Source organism: Poromitra crassiceps (genome assembly GCF_964638095.1).
Source record: "Poromitra crassiceps genome assembly, chromosome: 4".
Classification (NCBI taxonomy): domain Eukaryota; kingdom Metazoa; phylum Chordata; class Actinopteri; order Beryciformes; family Melamphaidae; genus Poromitra; species Poromitra crassiceps.
Genome location: NC_139626.1, coordinates 33,993,086 through 34,009,328, shown reverse-complemented (window position 1 = coordinate 34,009,328; position 16,243 = coordinate 33,993,086). Strand labels below are relative to the sequence as shown.

General features: G+C 43.9%; 1 protein-coding gene across 1 annotated transcript in view; it reads right to left on the bottom strand.

Annotated features, from left to right (window-relative positions):
• Window positions 1–12,208, bottom strand: part of tmem94 (transmembrane protein 94) — a 57,217-nt gene extending 45,009 nt beyond the window's left edge. The window contains exons 1-5 of the mRNA XM_083634869.1: window positions 12,151–12,208; window positions 9,372–9,563; window positions 7,981–8,108; window positions 3,484–3,620; window positions 349–557 (exon numbers count right to left, since the gene is read on the bottom strand). Of these exons, the coding sequence (XP_083490995.1) occupies window positions 349–557; window positions 3,484–3,620; window positions 7,981–8,108; window positions 9,372–9,563; window positions 12,151–12,174 (690 nt within the window). The 5' untranslated portion in view covers window positions 12,175–12,208. The remainder of the gene's footprint in view (window positions 1–348; window positions 558–3,483; window positions 3,621–7,980; window positions 8,109–9,371; window positions 9,564–12,150) is intronic.
• Window positions 12,209–16,243: the final 4,035 nt, after the last annotated feature.

The following is a 16,243-nucleotide window of genomic DNA, read 5'->3' as shown; positions in this document are numbered from 1 at the left end:
GTGTGTGTGTGTGTGTGTGTGTGTGTGTGTGTGTGTGTGTGTGTGTGTGTGTGTGTGTGTGTGTGCTGGAACACACCCCTTGCTTGTATATGTGTCTTATGTGTGTATGTGTGTGTGCTGGAACACACCCCTTGCTTGTATATGTGTCTTATGTGTGTATGTGTGTGTGCTGGAACACACCCCTTGCTTGTATACGTGTCTTATGTATGTGTGTGTGTGTGTGTGTGTGTGTGTGTGTGTGTGTGTGTGTGTGTGTGTGTGTGTGTGTGTGTGTGTGTGTGTGTGTGTGTGTGTGTGTGTGTGTGTGTGTGTGTGTGTGTGTGCACATGCAATCACATCCAAACTAACCTTAATCCCTCTAAGGGATGCAAATGCCTCTTGGCCGGGTCTTAGGGCGATGATGTCTCCTTCCACCAGCAGACTGACAGGCAAGTTGACCAGCTGAGAGTCGCGGTAGGTCCAGTGTAGGGACCAGGACGGGGAGGAGGGTGTGTACAGGTCGGGGTAGAGAGCTGAAGACCACCGCACCGGTTCACCTAGACACTGCAACAGATAGCCTGGAGAGAATAGAGTATAAGTATAACAAGGGTACTCGTACGAACGTATGACTTTTACACAAGTTCAAATGCCATCTGCCAGGTATGTTTTGAACGTGAACCCTTTTCTAAAAACAGTTTCCAAAGACGCAATCCCAGATGTTTCTCTGTAACAAACCATCTGGCAGCATCAGGTTAGTAAAACACACCGATATAAAATCAATGTCTGTAACTTGCCCATAACATGATGTACACATCACTTTAAGTACACACATTCAATACTACACTATAGTCGCGAGAGATGTTTGCCTACTGATACTGATTAATAACTATGCGTTGCACCTCGGCACTGACCCAATAGACCCTTCTCACGGGGGCCATTTTGTGTCGAAAAGGCAGAATAAACACAGGTGCAAGCAAAACACTAATGAGGGTTTCCCAAATACCAATCATGGAATTTGTTCACTGGTCAAGCTGCTTCTGTAGACGCTTTTAACAACGTTCATGGTGGAAAATCCAGATTCACATCTACATGTGGAACCAAACATGGTGAGCACATCAGCGACCTGCATCACTTTGGAAACGTGGCAGAAACGAATCGGAGCGGTAGTGTGTTTTTTGTTGCCAGGCAACCAGAGTAGCGCTGAGTTGCTCTCTTGAGAAGGGACACGACACGCAGATCGTATCCACTCGAGTTTAAAGTCTGCGTGACCAATAGGGGTGGGAGAAAAAATCGATACACCATAGTATCGCGACATTTTGCCTGACGGTATTGTATCGATATTTGGACGCAAGTATTGATATTGCAAAAAAGAAAGAAATAAATTTGCAGGCCATGCCATGCCACCGGGCTGCTATAAACTTTCGTTCCAAGGCCAGCAGTAAACAAACGGTAGCATATTTTCATTTTGTTTTAACAGTAACAGTTTTGTCATAACAGTAATTTACAAATTCCCCAGTTACTGAATGGGCTCCATAAGATGTTTTGTGCAAGTGAAGTGAAGTTGCATTGTTCAAAAACTACCTAAGTACAGTAGTCCACACACACACATCCAGTTAAGGTGGACTGTAAGTAGACTGTAACAAACAGTTCAGTTTGTCAGGTGCATGCAACTATGACATGACTTTATGAAAGTTGTTGGTCTGTCTACTTGACAATGTTGCTGCAATAAAATGGTTGAAGTCAGATGTACAGACTGGAAAATTGTTCTTATATAAACCAGATGTTGACAAAGTTTTCCTTTGGGGACATCATTTGCAGTTAAAAAAGTAAGAAATCGCAATATATCGAAATATCGCAATATTCAATATATCGCAATATTCAATATATCGCAATATCGGCGATATCGCAATACTATCGTATCGTGACTCCAGTATCGTTTTAGTATCGTATCGTGGGCATCTGGTGATTCCCACCCCTAGTGACCAACCACTGCAGAAAAGTCCATGATCCACTGGATCATGGACCTCTGGAATCTGCCCCTGTTCCAGAGGAAGATAGTGGCTTTTTGAGCCAACAGGCACGTGGCATACAGTACAAAAGCACACACACAGGCTAGTGCTGCATGATTCATTGAATCGCAATCGCGATGTCAGCACGTGCAATTACATAACCGGTGCGATTATTATTATTTTTATGTCTTTTTGTGTGTGTGCCTCCTCTAACTAACGTTACACGCCACACAGCAAACACACGTTTCTCTGCCATCACACTGGGCATCAACACTAGCGGGAGACTTCTCCCATGCACTCCCGCAAATAAGTAATGTTATGACGTCGTGACTGCGATACGATTAATCGTGCAGCACTATATGAATAGTATCGAATCAGGAAATCAGTGGCGATTCCCACCCCTACAGTCCGGATGTGGACCGCGGTCCGGAGTTTGAGAAGCCCTGGTGTATAACAAGGTAACGGTAAACGTGTCAAATGTTGCAGTTCCTCAACAGGGCTCAACGTTAACTTTGAAAAGTGGTTGCCGGGGTGGCAACCTGGCAGGAGCTTTTGGTTGCCCAAAAAAAATATGGTTGCCATTTTTAGTTGCTAAAAATAAGTCGGCTAAATAATGAAGATGTGACAGAAAAGTAAGTATAATAGTCTATATTTGTAGTATAATCGTATACTATGTACGCTTGTAATTAGAATATTTTTATCTTATTACAGCACTAACCCAGCGGATTTTTCTCTGTTGATTTATTAGGGTAGGTTAGGACTAATAGTTGTTTTGCAGCTAAAGTGACTGCAGTCTTGTTTGATTTTCTGTTGGTTTTGTTGTAGCATGCAATATAAGCTATTATATTTCTATGTAATGAAATGTATAAAATAATATAAAATACATTTGAAGTGGGATATATTATGAAGATATATGAAGAAATATAATATCCAAGACAATGATGATTTTTTTTACATGTTAAAACATGGTTGCCACTATGGCAACCAAAGGCCAAGAAATGGTTGCCATTTTTTTTTTTTTTTGGTTGCCCTGGGGCAACCGGGCATCCGTTAATGTCGAGCCCTGACTCAAAGCCAATCAGTAACAAACATGTTGCATATGAAATAAGCTGAAAGTTGAGTGAGAAAGAGGGAGTTTAACAAAGAGGCCATTTACACCTAGCGTTAACATGCGTTTTCTGCAATCTGATTGCAATCTGATGGCAGAAATGGGTGTCCTCTCAATCCGCATAAAGTTGCTGTATCCAGATTGAGAGGACAGATTGCATTTACACTTGTGTTCAATGTGTACACAATGCATCCCTGACCACCTCCGGAGGTGGTTTGGCCGATCAGATTTCAATCCTTCTTCAATGTGTCTTGGGGGCGTTTACACCTGTACATTCAAGTGATAAAACACAATCTGATTGCAATCTGATCACAGAAAACACATGTTAACGCCAGGTGTAAATGGCCTCAAAGACTGCAGGATTGTGAGTCTGTGAGCCTGGCTCACCGTCGAGCTGCGTGATGATGGCCTTCAGGCGTCGGACCATCTCGCTCTGCTTCAGCCTCTCCTGCCGTCCCACCAGCAGCAGGTTCACCAGGAGCAGGAGGAGCAGGGCCGCGGCATTCACCAGCTCTATACCACAACTAGAGAGAGGGAGAAGAGGGGAGAGGATAGCAGATCATAATGTGAGCAGCGAGTTCACACTAGGCACTCTGAGCCCACGGCGAGTTGTTTTTGGAGCTCGGCGACAAACCCCCCCTGATCAGAGGCAAATCACATTGGCTCGGCTCTCGTAAATCGACGCTCACTTGTGTAAACTGTCCACAGACGCGAGCAGGGAGCTTCCCTGAGTACTCACCGACGAGTCACAGAGGTCCGACGGACTACAGATATCTAGCCTGCTTGATATCTGGTCATGTCGGAGAAGCCATTCAACGGACCAGCTGCAGCCAATGAGAAGCACAAGACACGGGGTGAGGCAGACACAGGCTGTCATCTGTAGCAGCTCCCTGAATCATGCATCCCCGAATCCGTCTAAAAAATATTTCCACGGGAGTTTTTCCTCTGTCCATAACTAGTTTTTAGTTTTGCTGTGCTGCTCGACATAAGGATTTATCAGGACAGCCTCTTTTCTCTAAACGATGTCACTGTAGCCTGGCACAGCTGGTACCTGTTGACTGCTCTCTGTGCTGGCTGGAGAGGAAGCCGCACCCTCCTAGCCTGGGTAAACCCAGCCCCCACGTGACCTGCTCTCAGCCCTGCTCACTAGTCACTAGGGTCTGGAACTCGAGCTATTCTGATGGATTTCTGACACAAGGCGCATTCCATCGAGTTCCAGACCCTAGTGACTAGTGAGCAGGGCTGAGAGCAGGTCACGTGGGGGCTGGGTTTACCCAGGCTAGCACCCTCCAGCCCTCCGTGAATCCCTGATAATTTATGATAAGCCCTGAATTGTGTTATTTAGACTGGCCTGTCTGCCCTCTGAGCAGCGGGTAAGTGGTCTGAGCAGCAAAGACAGAGAAAGTATTTATGTTGTGAGCGCGTGTGTGTTTGGAGATAAAGCCGCCTAAAAAGTGAGCAGACCTCGTTCTTCCTTGTTCTTCCCTGCAAATCAGCGCATTTGTCGTGTGTGTTTTTGTGACAAAACGTGGTTTGGAGACCAGACAGACGTGTCGTGTCGGCGACTCCTCCTGGTAGAATATCTTGTAATGTGTGATCCCCTGTCGCAGCTCAGTCATACAGTGTGAAAACCAATCTGACCCAAAGACTCCTGATTACAAGACAGACATGTTGTATAGTGTGAAAGGACCAGAGACTGACGACTGACAAAGATCTTGTAGTCTGTACATTACGTGCCATAACACAACTAGACCGAGGGAGGAGAGGGGAGAAGAGAGCACATCATAATGTGACCAGCTCTATACCACACAGTATAGACGGTTTTAACAAATACAACCATCACAACCCACCTGAATATCCGCTTTACTTCCTGTATACATAGCTGAGGGCAGGCTGATATTCGGCTCATATTAAATGTTAACGTTAGGCCGTGTCTCCGACAGACACATTAACAAGGTAGCCTTTTAATAGGAGATCTAAATACCAACACACTAAAAAAAGATGCGCCCATTTTTAAATCACTCAGAGATTACTGCAAACTCCATGGCCTAAATCAGTTAATCTCTCAATTTACAAGAGTCTGCTCTTCCACGCAAACCATCATTGATCTGATCCTCACATCAGACCAGAGCAAGATCTTTAGAAGCGGGGTGATAGAGTGTGGGCTAAGTGACCACCACATCATTTTCTGCACTCGCAAAATTCACAGATCTGTAATAAACTGTCACAACAAAATCAGTTTCAGATCTCTGAAAAACTATTCCAGCAAAGCTTTAACAACAGCTCTGGGCAAATTGGATTGGTCCAATGTACTAAACTGCACGTCGACAGAGAAAGCTTGGTCATGTTTTAAAACCACCTTCCTGTCAGTTATAGATAGGCTCGCACCCTCAAAGGTGACCAGGGTAAAAGCTAGAACGGAGCCCTGGGTCACCGCCGAGATTTTAAAAGCCATTACAGTGAGAAATATCAGTTTCTCTAAATACAGAAAAACAAAAAATGAACAGCCCTTAGGGAACTGTAAAAAAAACTAAGAAATAGAGTAATCAATTTGATTAAAACGGCCAAACTGAACTATTTTAACGAAAACATTTCAGAAAATAAAAACAACCCCCAAAATCTGTGGAAGTCTTTAAAAACACTGGGTCATAATAATAGACTCAAGACTAAAGCCACAAATCTAAACCTGAAAATAAATAACACGATCATATCGGACAAACTGAGTGTGGCTAATTGTTTAAACAATTTCTTTACTACCGTTGCTACCACTCTGGTAAATAAACTGCCGATCCACTCAGGCCGATGCAGCACATCCAGGCCTTTTACAAGAAAATGGGTGTGCGGGCAAATGATTTTAAATTGACTGAAGAGGTTATGAAAAAGCTCAGTATGCTGCAGCCAACAAAAGCCACAGCTCACGACAACATCCCCACGAGATTCCTTAAAGACTCTGCCTCCATCATAGCTCCCATTATAGCCCACATTACCAACCTCTCTATTAACCAGGGTAACCCCACTATATAAAAAAGGAAGCAAGTTGGATCTGGGAAACTACCGCCCCGTCTCTATTTTGTGTTCCATTTCAAAGGTAATTGAGAGGCTGGTATATGAGCAGATAGATAACTACCTGTCAGAACATAATTTACTGTACGAATTTCAATCCGGTTTTAGAAAATCTCACTCCACTGACACCTGTTTACTGTACCTGACAGACTACATCAAACGTGAGATAGACAAGGGAAGTACTGCGGGATGGTTATGTTAGACCTACAGAAAGCATTTGACACGGTAAACCACTCGATCCTGCTTGACAAACAGAGCGATAGGCTTTGATAGCACGTCAGTAAACTGGGTCAAGTCCTACCTGGAGGGAAGAGAACAGGTGGTAGACATCAACGGCACCCTGTCCTCGTCCCTTAAAGTGACGTGTGGGGTCCCCCAGGGAAGCATTTTGGGGCCTCAGTTATTTTTGATTTATATTAATTATATGAAATCAGCATGTGAATGTAATCTGTTCCTGTTTGCCGACTCATCCAGTGCCACTTTGACTACGCTTGCACTTCTTGGTACAGTAACATAACCAAACCAACGAAGACAAAGCTCCAGACCTCCCAAAATAAACTTGTGCGACTCCTGCACAACCTTCACCCTAGGACTCATTTAACACCAGCACACTTCATCAGTCTGGGATGGCTCAGGGTGGAGGAAAGAGTACACCAGCTTAAAATGCTTCTGGTTTTTAAGGTGCTCAAGGAAACGGTCCCCAAGTATCTCGTAAATTATTTTAATAAGGTAAGTGATGTCCACAAATACAGGACAAGAGGGAGCCCCACGGACCTGGTCCCTCCAAAATTTAGGACATGCTTGGGGAAAAACATGTTTTTTTACTGTGATGTGGAATGCCCTGCCAACATCACTGAAAGTCTTGAACTCCCCTCTCGGTTTTAAAAGCACCCTAAAATCATGGCTCAGCAGCCAATTAAATTGATCTTAAGTTTTGGTTTTTATTTATTTTATTATGAGTTGTTTTTAATTGTTTTTACAGTTTTAAGTTATTTTAATATTTGTTGGTTTTATGAGTTTTTAGGTGAGGTACATTTGCACTTTATGTAGGATGTCCTGTCTTTGTGCCCGACCATGCATGTTTTCTCGTGCAGTTTTATGTTTTATGTAAATGGACCACAATGGAAACAAGCCTATGGCTTTATTGTGTTTTTAACCATTTGACCAGCACTTTAGACATTGTTGTACTATGATGCTTCTTTACTTGTTGTTGTCAATAAAGTATTCAATCAATCAATCAATCAAACCTATTTCGGTCTTTATATATTGTAGGAGTTAGTAGTAGTTGTTGTTGTTGTTGATGATAGTTGCCATAACAACCAGCCCTGTCGGAAAGACGTGCACACGCTGGGTAGTAGGAAGCATTGTTGTCTGGTCCGGAGTTTGCCTGAGAGGCTAATAAAAGCTACATGTTACAGAGTAAGCTGACTATCAGTACGTTATTGCACGCATAGGCCTATCTTTACATTAAAAAAAATTAAACATAGAAATAGAAGTAGGCTATGTCAGTGTTTTCCCCTGAACAGCTGAGAAAGTAGACACTGTCAATAGTTAGCACTGTGAAGCTGATACAATTCAGGTGGCGGTAATGCAACATTTAAGGATGCCAACCGCCATAAAACACAGAAGAAGAAGCTGAGAAAAAGGAAATGCTGTGGGGTTGCAGCTGGTGAAAACCGTATATACAGTACATCACGGTGGCTACGTCCATATTTTGTATACTATGGTCTTTCATAGCTGAATAAAAAATAGAATAATAATAAAGATAGATGTATATCCTTCATAGACATTGAAAGCTGTGTGTAAGACGAGGGTACCTACCTGCCCTTTGGCTGGCTGCCATGGCAACACAAGAGTCCCAGCACCACGAGGAGAGTGAGCGCAGCTCCTGGCCATTGGAGACAGGAGTGACGGTTGCCATGGTAAAGGAAGCTCCACACCCACTGTTCCTATGGTAACCAGATCAAAACAAGTCAGCAAAACTATACGCAACACATTTTACATAGCACAGCTTGTTTCAAGAGGTTGGATGGGGACTGCCCATCCTGGGGAGCTGTGTTGCTATTAGTAGATGGGATCAAGTGTGCGCGCACATGTGTGTGTGTGTGTGTGTGTGTGTGTGTGTGTGTGTGTGTGTGTGTGTGTGTGTTATTGTGCCTCTATCCTTATGAGGACCAAACATCCTCACAATATAAAGATGATGAAAATCCTCAAACATGAGGACATCTTCACCAGCCCTCGCTTCTACAAGGGGTTAGTCAGGGGTTCCCAAACTTTTCAGATCAAGTACCACTACAGTATGTACCAAACCAAATGTGCCAGCGAGCACCTCCCACTGCGGATCAACATTTTGCCCCCATCTTCTATCTATATAGAGAAGGGGCAATGGGGGGCTCTGTTTTTATTGTTTTTATTTTCAATTTTCAATTTTAACAATATACAAACAAACAAACAAGCTCAGACACAGAGAAGAAAAGAAACAAAAACAAAAACATAATCAACAATTATAATATAGTGCTACCGTCCATAGTGTGCTTATGTGCTTGTAAGAAACATTGCACATGGGGTCCCACTCAGGGGGTCCAAGGGAAACCAATCGGGCAAGTCACCTACTGCCCCCAACCTCATCGAGGTATGCCAGAAACAACCTCATCGAGGTATGCCAGAAACGGGTTCCAAATAGTTTGAAACTTTTTAATTGAGTTGGCTCTCAGGGTGGGGGGCTCTGTTTGTTCTGTTTACATTTTTGTCCCACTGATGATGTCATAGTGACATCACTGATGTTTTGTTTTTTTGTCCGTTATTTATACAGGTGTGTCTCACTGAGAACAAGGCTCTTTTTCAGGAGCGCCCTGTTCACATTCACACACACATTCACACCTGGAAGCTGACCAGTACAACCACAGTCTGATCTGCTGGCCACTGAGCAGCTCCACTGGAGCGGTTGGGGTTAAGGGCCTTGCTCAAGGGCACCTCAGTGGTGATAATGAGGGAGGAGCAAGCGCTGCTTTTTCACTTTCCCCACCCAGATTTATCCTGCCGGTCCCGGGGGATTGAACCGACGACCTTCCGGTCACAAGCTCGCTTCTCTAACCTTTAGGCCACCACTGCCTGATGATGATGTCATCAGTGATGTCATAAATCACTGACGATGTCATCAGTGATGTTATAAGATGCAAAGTTGTGACAGTGGAAGGAGTGTATGGCTGTACCTGTGCAGAGGTCCGTCTGCGTGTGGCCCTCTGGTGCTGGTCCAGCAGGCTGCCCAGCTGGTCCCTGAGCTTCCCCAGAGCCTGGCCACTGGAGAGGCCCAGAGCCACAGGCTCTTCCTCCTCCTGCAACAGCACATTGAACGTCTGTTTGTTTACCACGCTGCCATGGAAACTACACCTGCAGGATTTTGGCTGAAACGACAATCTTGATTTATTTGAAGGCCAAATCATTTAAGTGCAGTATTTGGATCATACATCAACATTTTGACCATTAGCAATAGCAACTACAGCAAACACTCTAAATTAAATCTTTAAATATTGCCACCAAAATTATCCAGAAGGAGGTGACATAAAGGATGCCAACTGCCATAAAACACCACAGAAGGAGAAGAACCCCCTGAATACTAACATTTCCCAAAATGAATGTTGGGGTCAATACGCGCTTTCTAGTTCTACGGAGAGAATGACAAAAGAAGCGCTGCTACCTACTGTAAGTGGAGCAGTAGTGCTTTAGGTTAAATAGGCAAACAATTGAAATTGTAAACAGCCGTGTGATTAGTGAGAAAGTGGGTCAAAGAAGGAGAGAGCTGCGAGTGCTTATGCACAACTAGTGCACGTTTAAATATCAAAGTTATTGGAGTGCTGCCTGTAGTTTACGTTTAAATATCAAAGTTATTGGAGTGCTGCCTGTCTTGGAGTAATTCAGAACCCACAGAAACTATTGACGCAACAGCTTCCCGAAGAGAAATGGGCTGCTGCTTGCAAAAATGCAAATGTCATTCAAGCCACTCACCCTCTCGCTCTTGTCACTATGGACAATTCATCAGAATCGAAATATGATCAAAATCACAATCGCAATGCAATACAGCCACGTGCAATATCCAAATCACAGGAGCTGCAAATGTGTCACAACATTAACCAACCATTAAATGAAACCTTGAGCCTGAAGGCTTGAGGTGCTACCGTGCTAGCCTAGCACAGAGTTGCCCCATCCTACAAATCATATTCTCCTAACGTAAGGGAACATGCTTGTTGGTACAGAGGAGACCCCAACAAAAATCACATCATCTTTCCCCCCCAGTGAAAATGAAATGCAAAAATTACAATTTGAATTCCCATATGTGACTCATATCGCAATTGCAATCTCTGCACCTATTATTATTAGTCCCCTATTATTATACGGGGACTGGAAATCTCATGTAATTAATGAATTACCCTTCAGCCTCTGCAGATCACGCAATGCACTCACTCACGCAAGATCATGACATTCGCTGAAATCACCAGCATCCAGGATATAGTTACACAAGGTGTCACTTCCTACCACTACTGCCTCAATTTTCTCTGACTTCACCAAAATGATGGGTAGTTGTTTGTGCTTGAATCTTGAATCTTGACTTAACAAATGACAGACATGGCAGATTCGACACAGTAATCAATGACAATCTTACCAATCAATGGACACATCCCCTGCTAATATCAGTCCAATGTGAATAAGGCTTATTGACTTATTATATTGGGTTCCTCACCCAAATCTCTATGCAATGACAATACAGTATATACCAGGTTTATACAGTATGATCATCATGTATCCAATAACCTAGGTATCTACAAGCCAGTATGATTTTATACATACCTGCTCAGTGTATCAAATATTTCAAATATTGCAAGTGGAAGGTCTACTCTACCTCTACTTCTTCGAGGACCTTCATGTCTCCTTCAGGAGGAGGGCCGGCTCCATGCTCTTGACGGCACGCTACAGTTATGAGTTAATGATTATTATAAAGCAGCACCTAGGTGGGAACACTGAGATAGGAGAGGAAGACTGACCTCTTCTTTGAGCCTGTTGAGCAACACGTCAGCGGCAGACATTTTTCCATTCCTACCGGCGTTATGTTGACCCAGTGGTGAAATGCCTCTCTTACACATCTATGTTTAACTGAAGAGGTTTGACCTCTTGACCCTTCAGATGAGGCATCTGAAATGCCCCAAACAAAACTGGGATAGTTGTTGATGGAATCATGGTCATGACTGAAAGAACCCTACGATTAATTAAAATAAAATAAAATAAAACATTTGGAAACAAATAAGAACGCAGTGTCAATGGCTCTTAAAACCTTTTAATACCACTGATTTGGGACATTTCATGCATTTTAAATGAATCTTTAGCCACTACTCTGGACTATGTCCATTGAATCAGGTCTGGACAAGGGGAGAAGAAGTAGCCCGCGACTAGTTTTATTTATTGTAAGTAGCTCTCTCATCCTAAAAAGGTTTCTGAGTTAAACGGTCAAAAAGCATTACTTTTTTCTATTTGATGGAGCGGCTGCAGAGGAACTGCTGCTGATAGCCGGGGCCACTGGTCTGAACGATTGGTCGGCTAGTCGGTCTCAAGAAAGGCCTCTATTTAAAATCACTGTGGCACAAATGTGGCACAAAAAAACAAACATTTTGGCAGCTTTGAATTCTGTGTGAAAAGGACCGACCAGCGTTTTTCAGACCATGAATAAACTGCGTTCCGCCCAAGTTATGAAACCGTTTCAAAGCCGGCCAAATTACTTCTTTAAAATGTCTTGCGCATTATGTGGTATTGATATGACATGTGATTACTGCGTACACTGGCCTGCATTATTCCCTGGAAACCTTCTCAAATCCCTGTGTAGCAGCAGGAGCAAACTGTTCTCCTCGATGTAGTGTCAATCCCACGAGCCCTATCTGTTCCATGCACACCTGTCCACCCCAGGGACAGGTAGGTCGCAGGGCGCGAGGCAACCCAACTCACCTGCTTCTTATCCTGCGGCTCCATGGCACCCAGAGCCACTCAACATACTCTGCTCCCCAACCAGCCAACGGCACCAGGCAGAGAGCCCTGCCAATGCCAGTCTGCAATGTCCAAAGCTGGACGCCGCTGCACACTCGTGGCCCCCGGGTGCCTCCGGAAGCTGCGGCTGCAGTCCTTCAGCCAAGGGCAGACGAAGATGGAGAAGGCAGGTGGGTGCAGCCTCGGTCCCCCACCTGGCAACACCTCCCGGCCCGCCTCCTCTGCCAGTCTGATGGCAGGCACACCCACACACCTGTAGGGGCCAGCAGAAAGAAGTAGGGATCTCTGGGATATGGAGTTTTCTTTGGGAGATGAATTGCCCGTTTAGGGCTGGCCACAGCACAAGTGTCCTGTCCTCTTCATTACATACATGTAGGAATCTGTGGACGAATGAAATGGATAGAGCATTAATATGTCAGTTGAACTGGAATGACAAACACATGATGCAGGACAGGTTCATTAAGGTGTTGGGGGTTACTTAAGACAGGGTTTCTCAACTGGTGGGTCAGGACCCAAACGTGGGTCGCGGGGCCGTTTCGAGTGGGGGGGGGGGATCCCTAAATGTTGTTGTCTCAACTTGTTTTAGTGAAAGAATTCAGATTCTTGAAACTTGATGAACATCATCACCAGTATATTTGTTGTTGCACCTTTTTGTTTATTTCATGTTTTTAACGCTGCATAGTGCATGAAGAAATTGTGTATAATACTGCACCGTTTTTTTAGAAATGTTGTTTACTTGTTGACTGAGGAACATGTGGGTCCTGAGGATAGTTTGACCAGCTGAGAACCACTGACTTAAGGCATATCATTCTGCCTGGGGAAGCTTTACTGTCACCAAACCGGTTTGAGCCACGTGGCACATTCCATGCTGTCATGGAGTATAGCGTGAGGCTACAGCTAGAGGACCCAGATACTAGCATAATAGCTCTATTGAAAATGGTAGCAGGGCTCTCCATCTACTGATAGCCTCACTCACACTGAGCACATAAGCAGCTTCCTCTGGCACAACAGGGTAACAACACCCACTGAACTCCAGTGTCAGCAGTCTCCATTGGCAAAGAGTTGACAGCGCTCAGCCAAACAGAGAAGAAAAGAGACAGAAGGTTGATGGAGTGCAGCCAGTACACTGACTACAAAATAGGATCATCAAGAAAAAGATACTATTAGTATTACTACTAGTATTTGTATGTAATGCCAGCGTTTCCCTTAGAATTCTTTTAAGGCCTGCTGGTACCCAGCAGATACAAAACCTAAAGCGACCGCGCACCGATGGCATATTGACGCAGTCGGCTTTGGTCAGATGGCGGAACAGGCGGTGTGCAATTTATTAATTTACTTTCAAATGTTGGTTCGCTCGGTACATTCAAGACTCAAAACAAAGTGATCACACGGAGAGAATGACTTAATAAAGTGCATTTATTGCTGAATAAACTGTATCTTATTGCAAAACATTACAGGGATGTAAACTCACAGCCTCCCAAAAGCAAATGCTTATTGATTTGAATGAGTGTAGCCTATATTTGGCGTTATTTAGTCCTCTTATACTGTATATATTACTGTCAAGTTCAACATCAATATACGTTTTGTTGTATTGTAATACTGATGCCATAAAGGTTTGTATTGAAATTTGTAAAACCTTTTTCCCCCTAATTTTTTCTGCCCTGCCAGGTGGGGGTCCTCGTTGGCCTCGACAATTCTACAGGAACAACTGAATGCAAGTTCTATTCCAATAGGTTACAAGTAACCCTACAGAATGCAGCTACAACTTCTAAAGAGGAGTGTGTGCATTTTGAGAAGACCTATGTGCAGCAATCTCTAAGAACCAAAGCTTTAGTTGTGAAAGACAGTCATCCTGTGGCAGGAAACTGCTATTTTTGTTGCCAATGTCTGACTGTTACTCACAAACTACATAAATATGATCCTGGATGATGTTTTAGCCCATGGCACACCAATAAAACATTCTCAAACAATTGGTGTACCATGGGCTAAACACGGACAGAACATTTGGAATCTGATCAAACATTTCCAAACAAGGACAGACAGCCATGGCACACCAAACAACAAGGACAGACAGCCATGGCACACCAAACAACAAGGACAGACATCCATGGCACACCAAACAACAAGGACAGACAGCCATGGCACACCAAACAACAAGGACAGACAGCCATGGCACACCAAACAACAAGGACAGACAGCCATGGCACACCAAACAACAAGGACAGACAGCCATGGCACACCAAACAACAAGGACAGACAGCCATGGCACACCAAACATGATCTGTGTTGGTTGGTGTTTGTTGTAGAATGTTTGATTGGTGTGCTGCCATTATAGAGTATAGAGTACCACAGGAATGACCTGGACCTGGAAGACCTGGATGTTGGCACTTCCAGCTCTTACGGGTAAGAGTTACGTGGCATTCATGTGTTACGGGTAAGAGTTACGTGGCATTCATGTGTTACGGGTAAGAGTTACGTGGCATTCATGTGTTACGGGTAAGAGTTCCGTGGCATTCATGTGCTCCTCGGATATATCGGATTTACCAGGGATGACGTGGTCATTGCGACAGGACCACGTTCAAGTGCTCTTGGTGGGAAAGAGCGACAAACATGGACACTTGTTTTCTTGTGGCTGGTGTTTTCTTACTAAAAGCAAGTAGTGGGTCATTATGGTAGCTACATAGGCCATAATGTGCAACTGTTAAAAAATAAATGATAGCTACTATGAACACTGAACAGAATAACAAAATATATAACTTTTTACAGTCAATTGGTGGCACAGACTCCATACTTGGTGGCACGGACTCCATACTTCCCGCCATGATTGTAGTCCCGAATCCTCATGCAACGTCACAACGTCGGAAACTCGTGTAGCATCGAAATCTCTGAAATTCCCACTAGTGAATTCGTAAATACGGTAAATCCAATATATCCGAGGAGCACATGAACGCGGTGATAGTCTCTTAAAACAGACGGTTGGCTCTCGCAATTTTCAAATGCTTCCGCCTAAACATCTGTACTTCGAGCTGGGAAAACTTAGTCAAAACGGAAAGGGAAATGATAGGGGGATGTCCTGGATGTCCCACCTTCCGCTCGTATTTCTCCAATCACCTGCATCGGTTCGAACTTCCTCTGGTCTGAAGCGCCCCCCCCACCCCCAACTTCCTTTGTCCATGTTCTTTGGGCGTGAATTACAGACCGCAGAATGTAGAAGAGACAGTCGGGCTTGAGAGGTAAGAGTCAATGGGATTTAGTTAAATGCTTGAAAATAAGGTTTGTGGTTAACAAAAGTTCATGAAACAGCTAAGTTTGTGTTCAGCAAGATAATCTTCACAAATGAGGATGTTTTGAACTGAAGCGTAAAATGTTTTTTTATGTGATTTTCAGATCCTGCTTAAACAGTCATAAAAGTGGTCCTCATTTGTGAAGATTATCTTGCTGAACACAAACTTTGCTGTTCAATAAACTTTTGTTAACCTTATTTCATGTATTTAACCAAAATCCCAGGAAGCGCAGGGACTTCTGGGTAAGCCTACAAAAAGTACGTCATCCCTGCGGTAGTCTATAAGCGTTGCTTGGTTGTTTGCCATGTTGAAGGGTGGATCCCAAAACAGAAAGTAAACATCGCAAGTCATGTTCGAGGTGTCATTGTCGATAGATAAGTTACAATTAATTCGACGGGATCAAGAGAGCGGATCACAGTGTGGCAGGCAAGGCGTCCCCTTCAGTGTCAAAAGCAGATGCTCAGAGGGGCTTCAAATTACACTGTTACGGCATTCTTTGAACTACAACAACGCAGTCCGTTTGTACTTAATATTCGTCTACGAACTCACCATTCGCTATGGTTAATTCCGTGTTAATATCCTTTATATTACTGTTGTTTCTGTCAGATATCCAGTGTAGCTTCGCTTTGCCCGAGCCTTCATGTCGTCTGGGAGAAGCCAGAGGCCAATTGCGTCATCTCCCGCCCCGCCCCCTCCGGAAGTAAGGTTCCGGATTAACTGTTGTAACAGAATTTACCATTTCTGACATACGTTGAATGGGTGAGACGTTT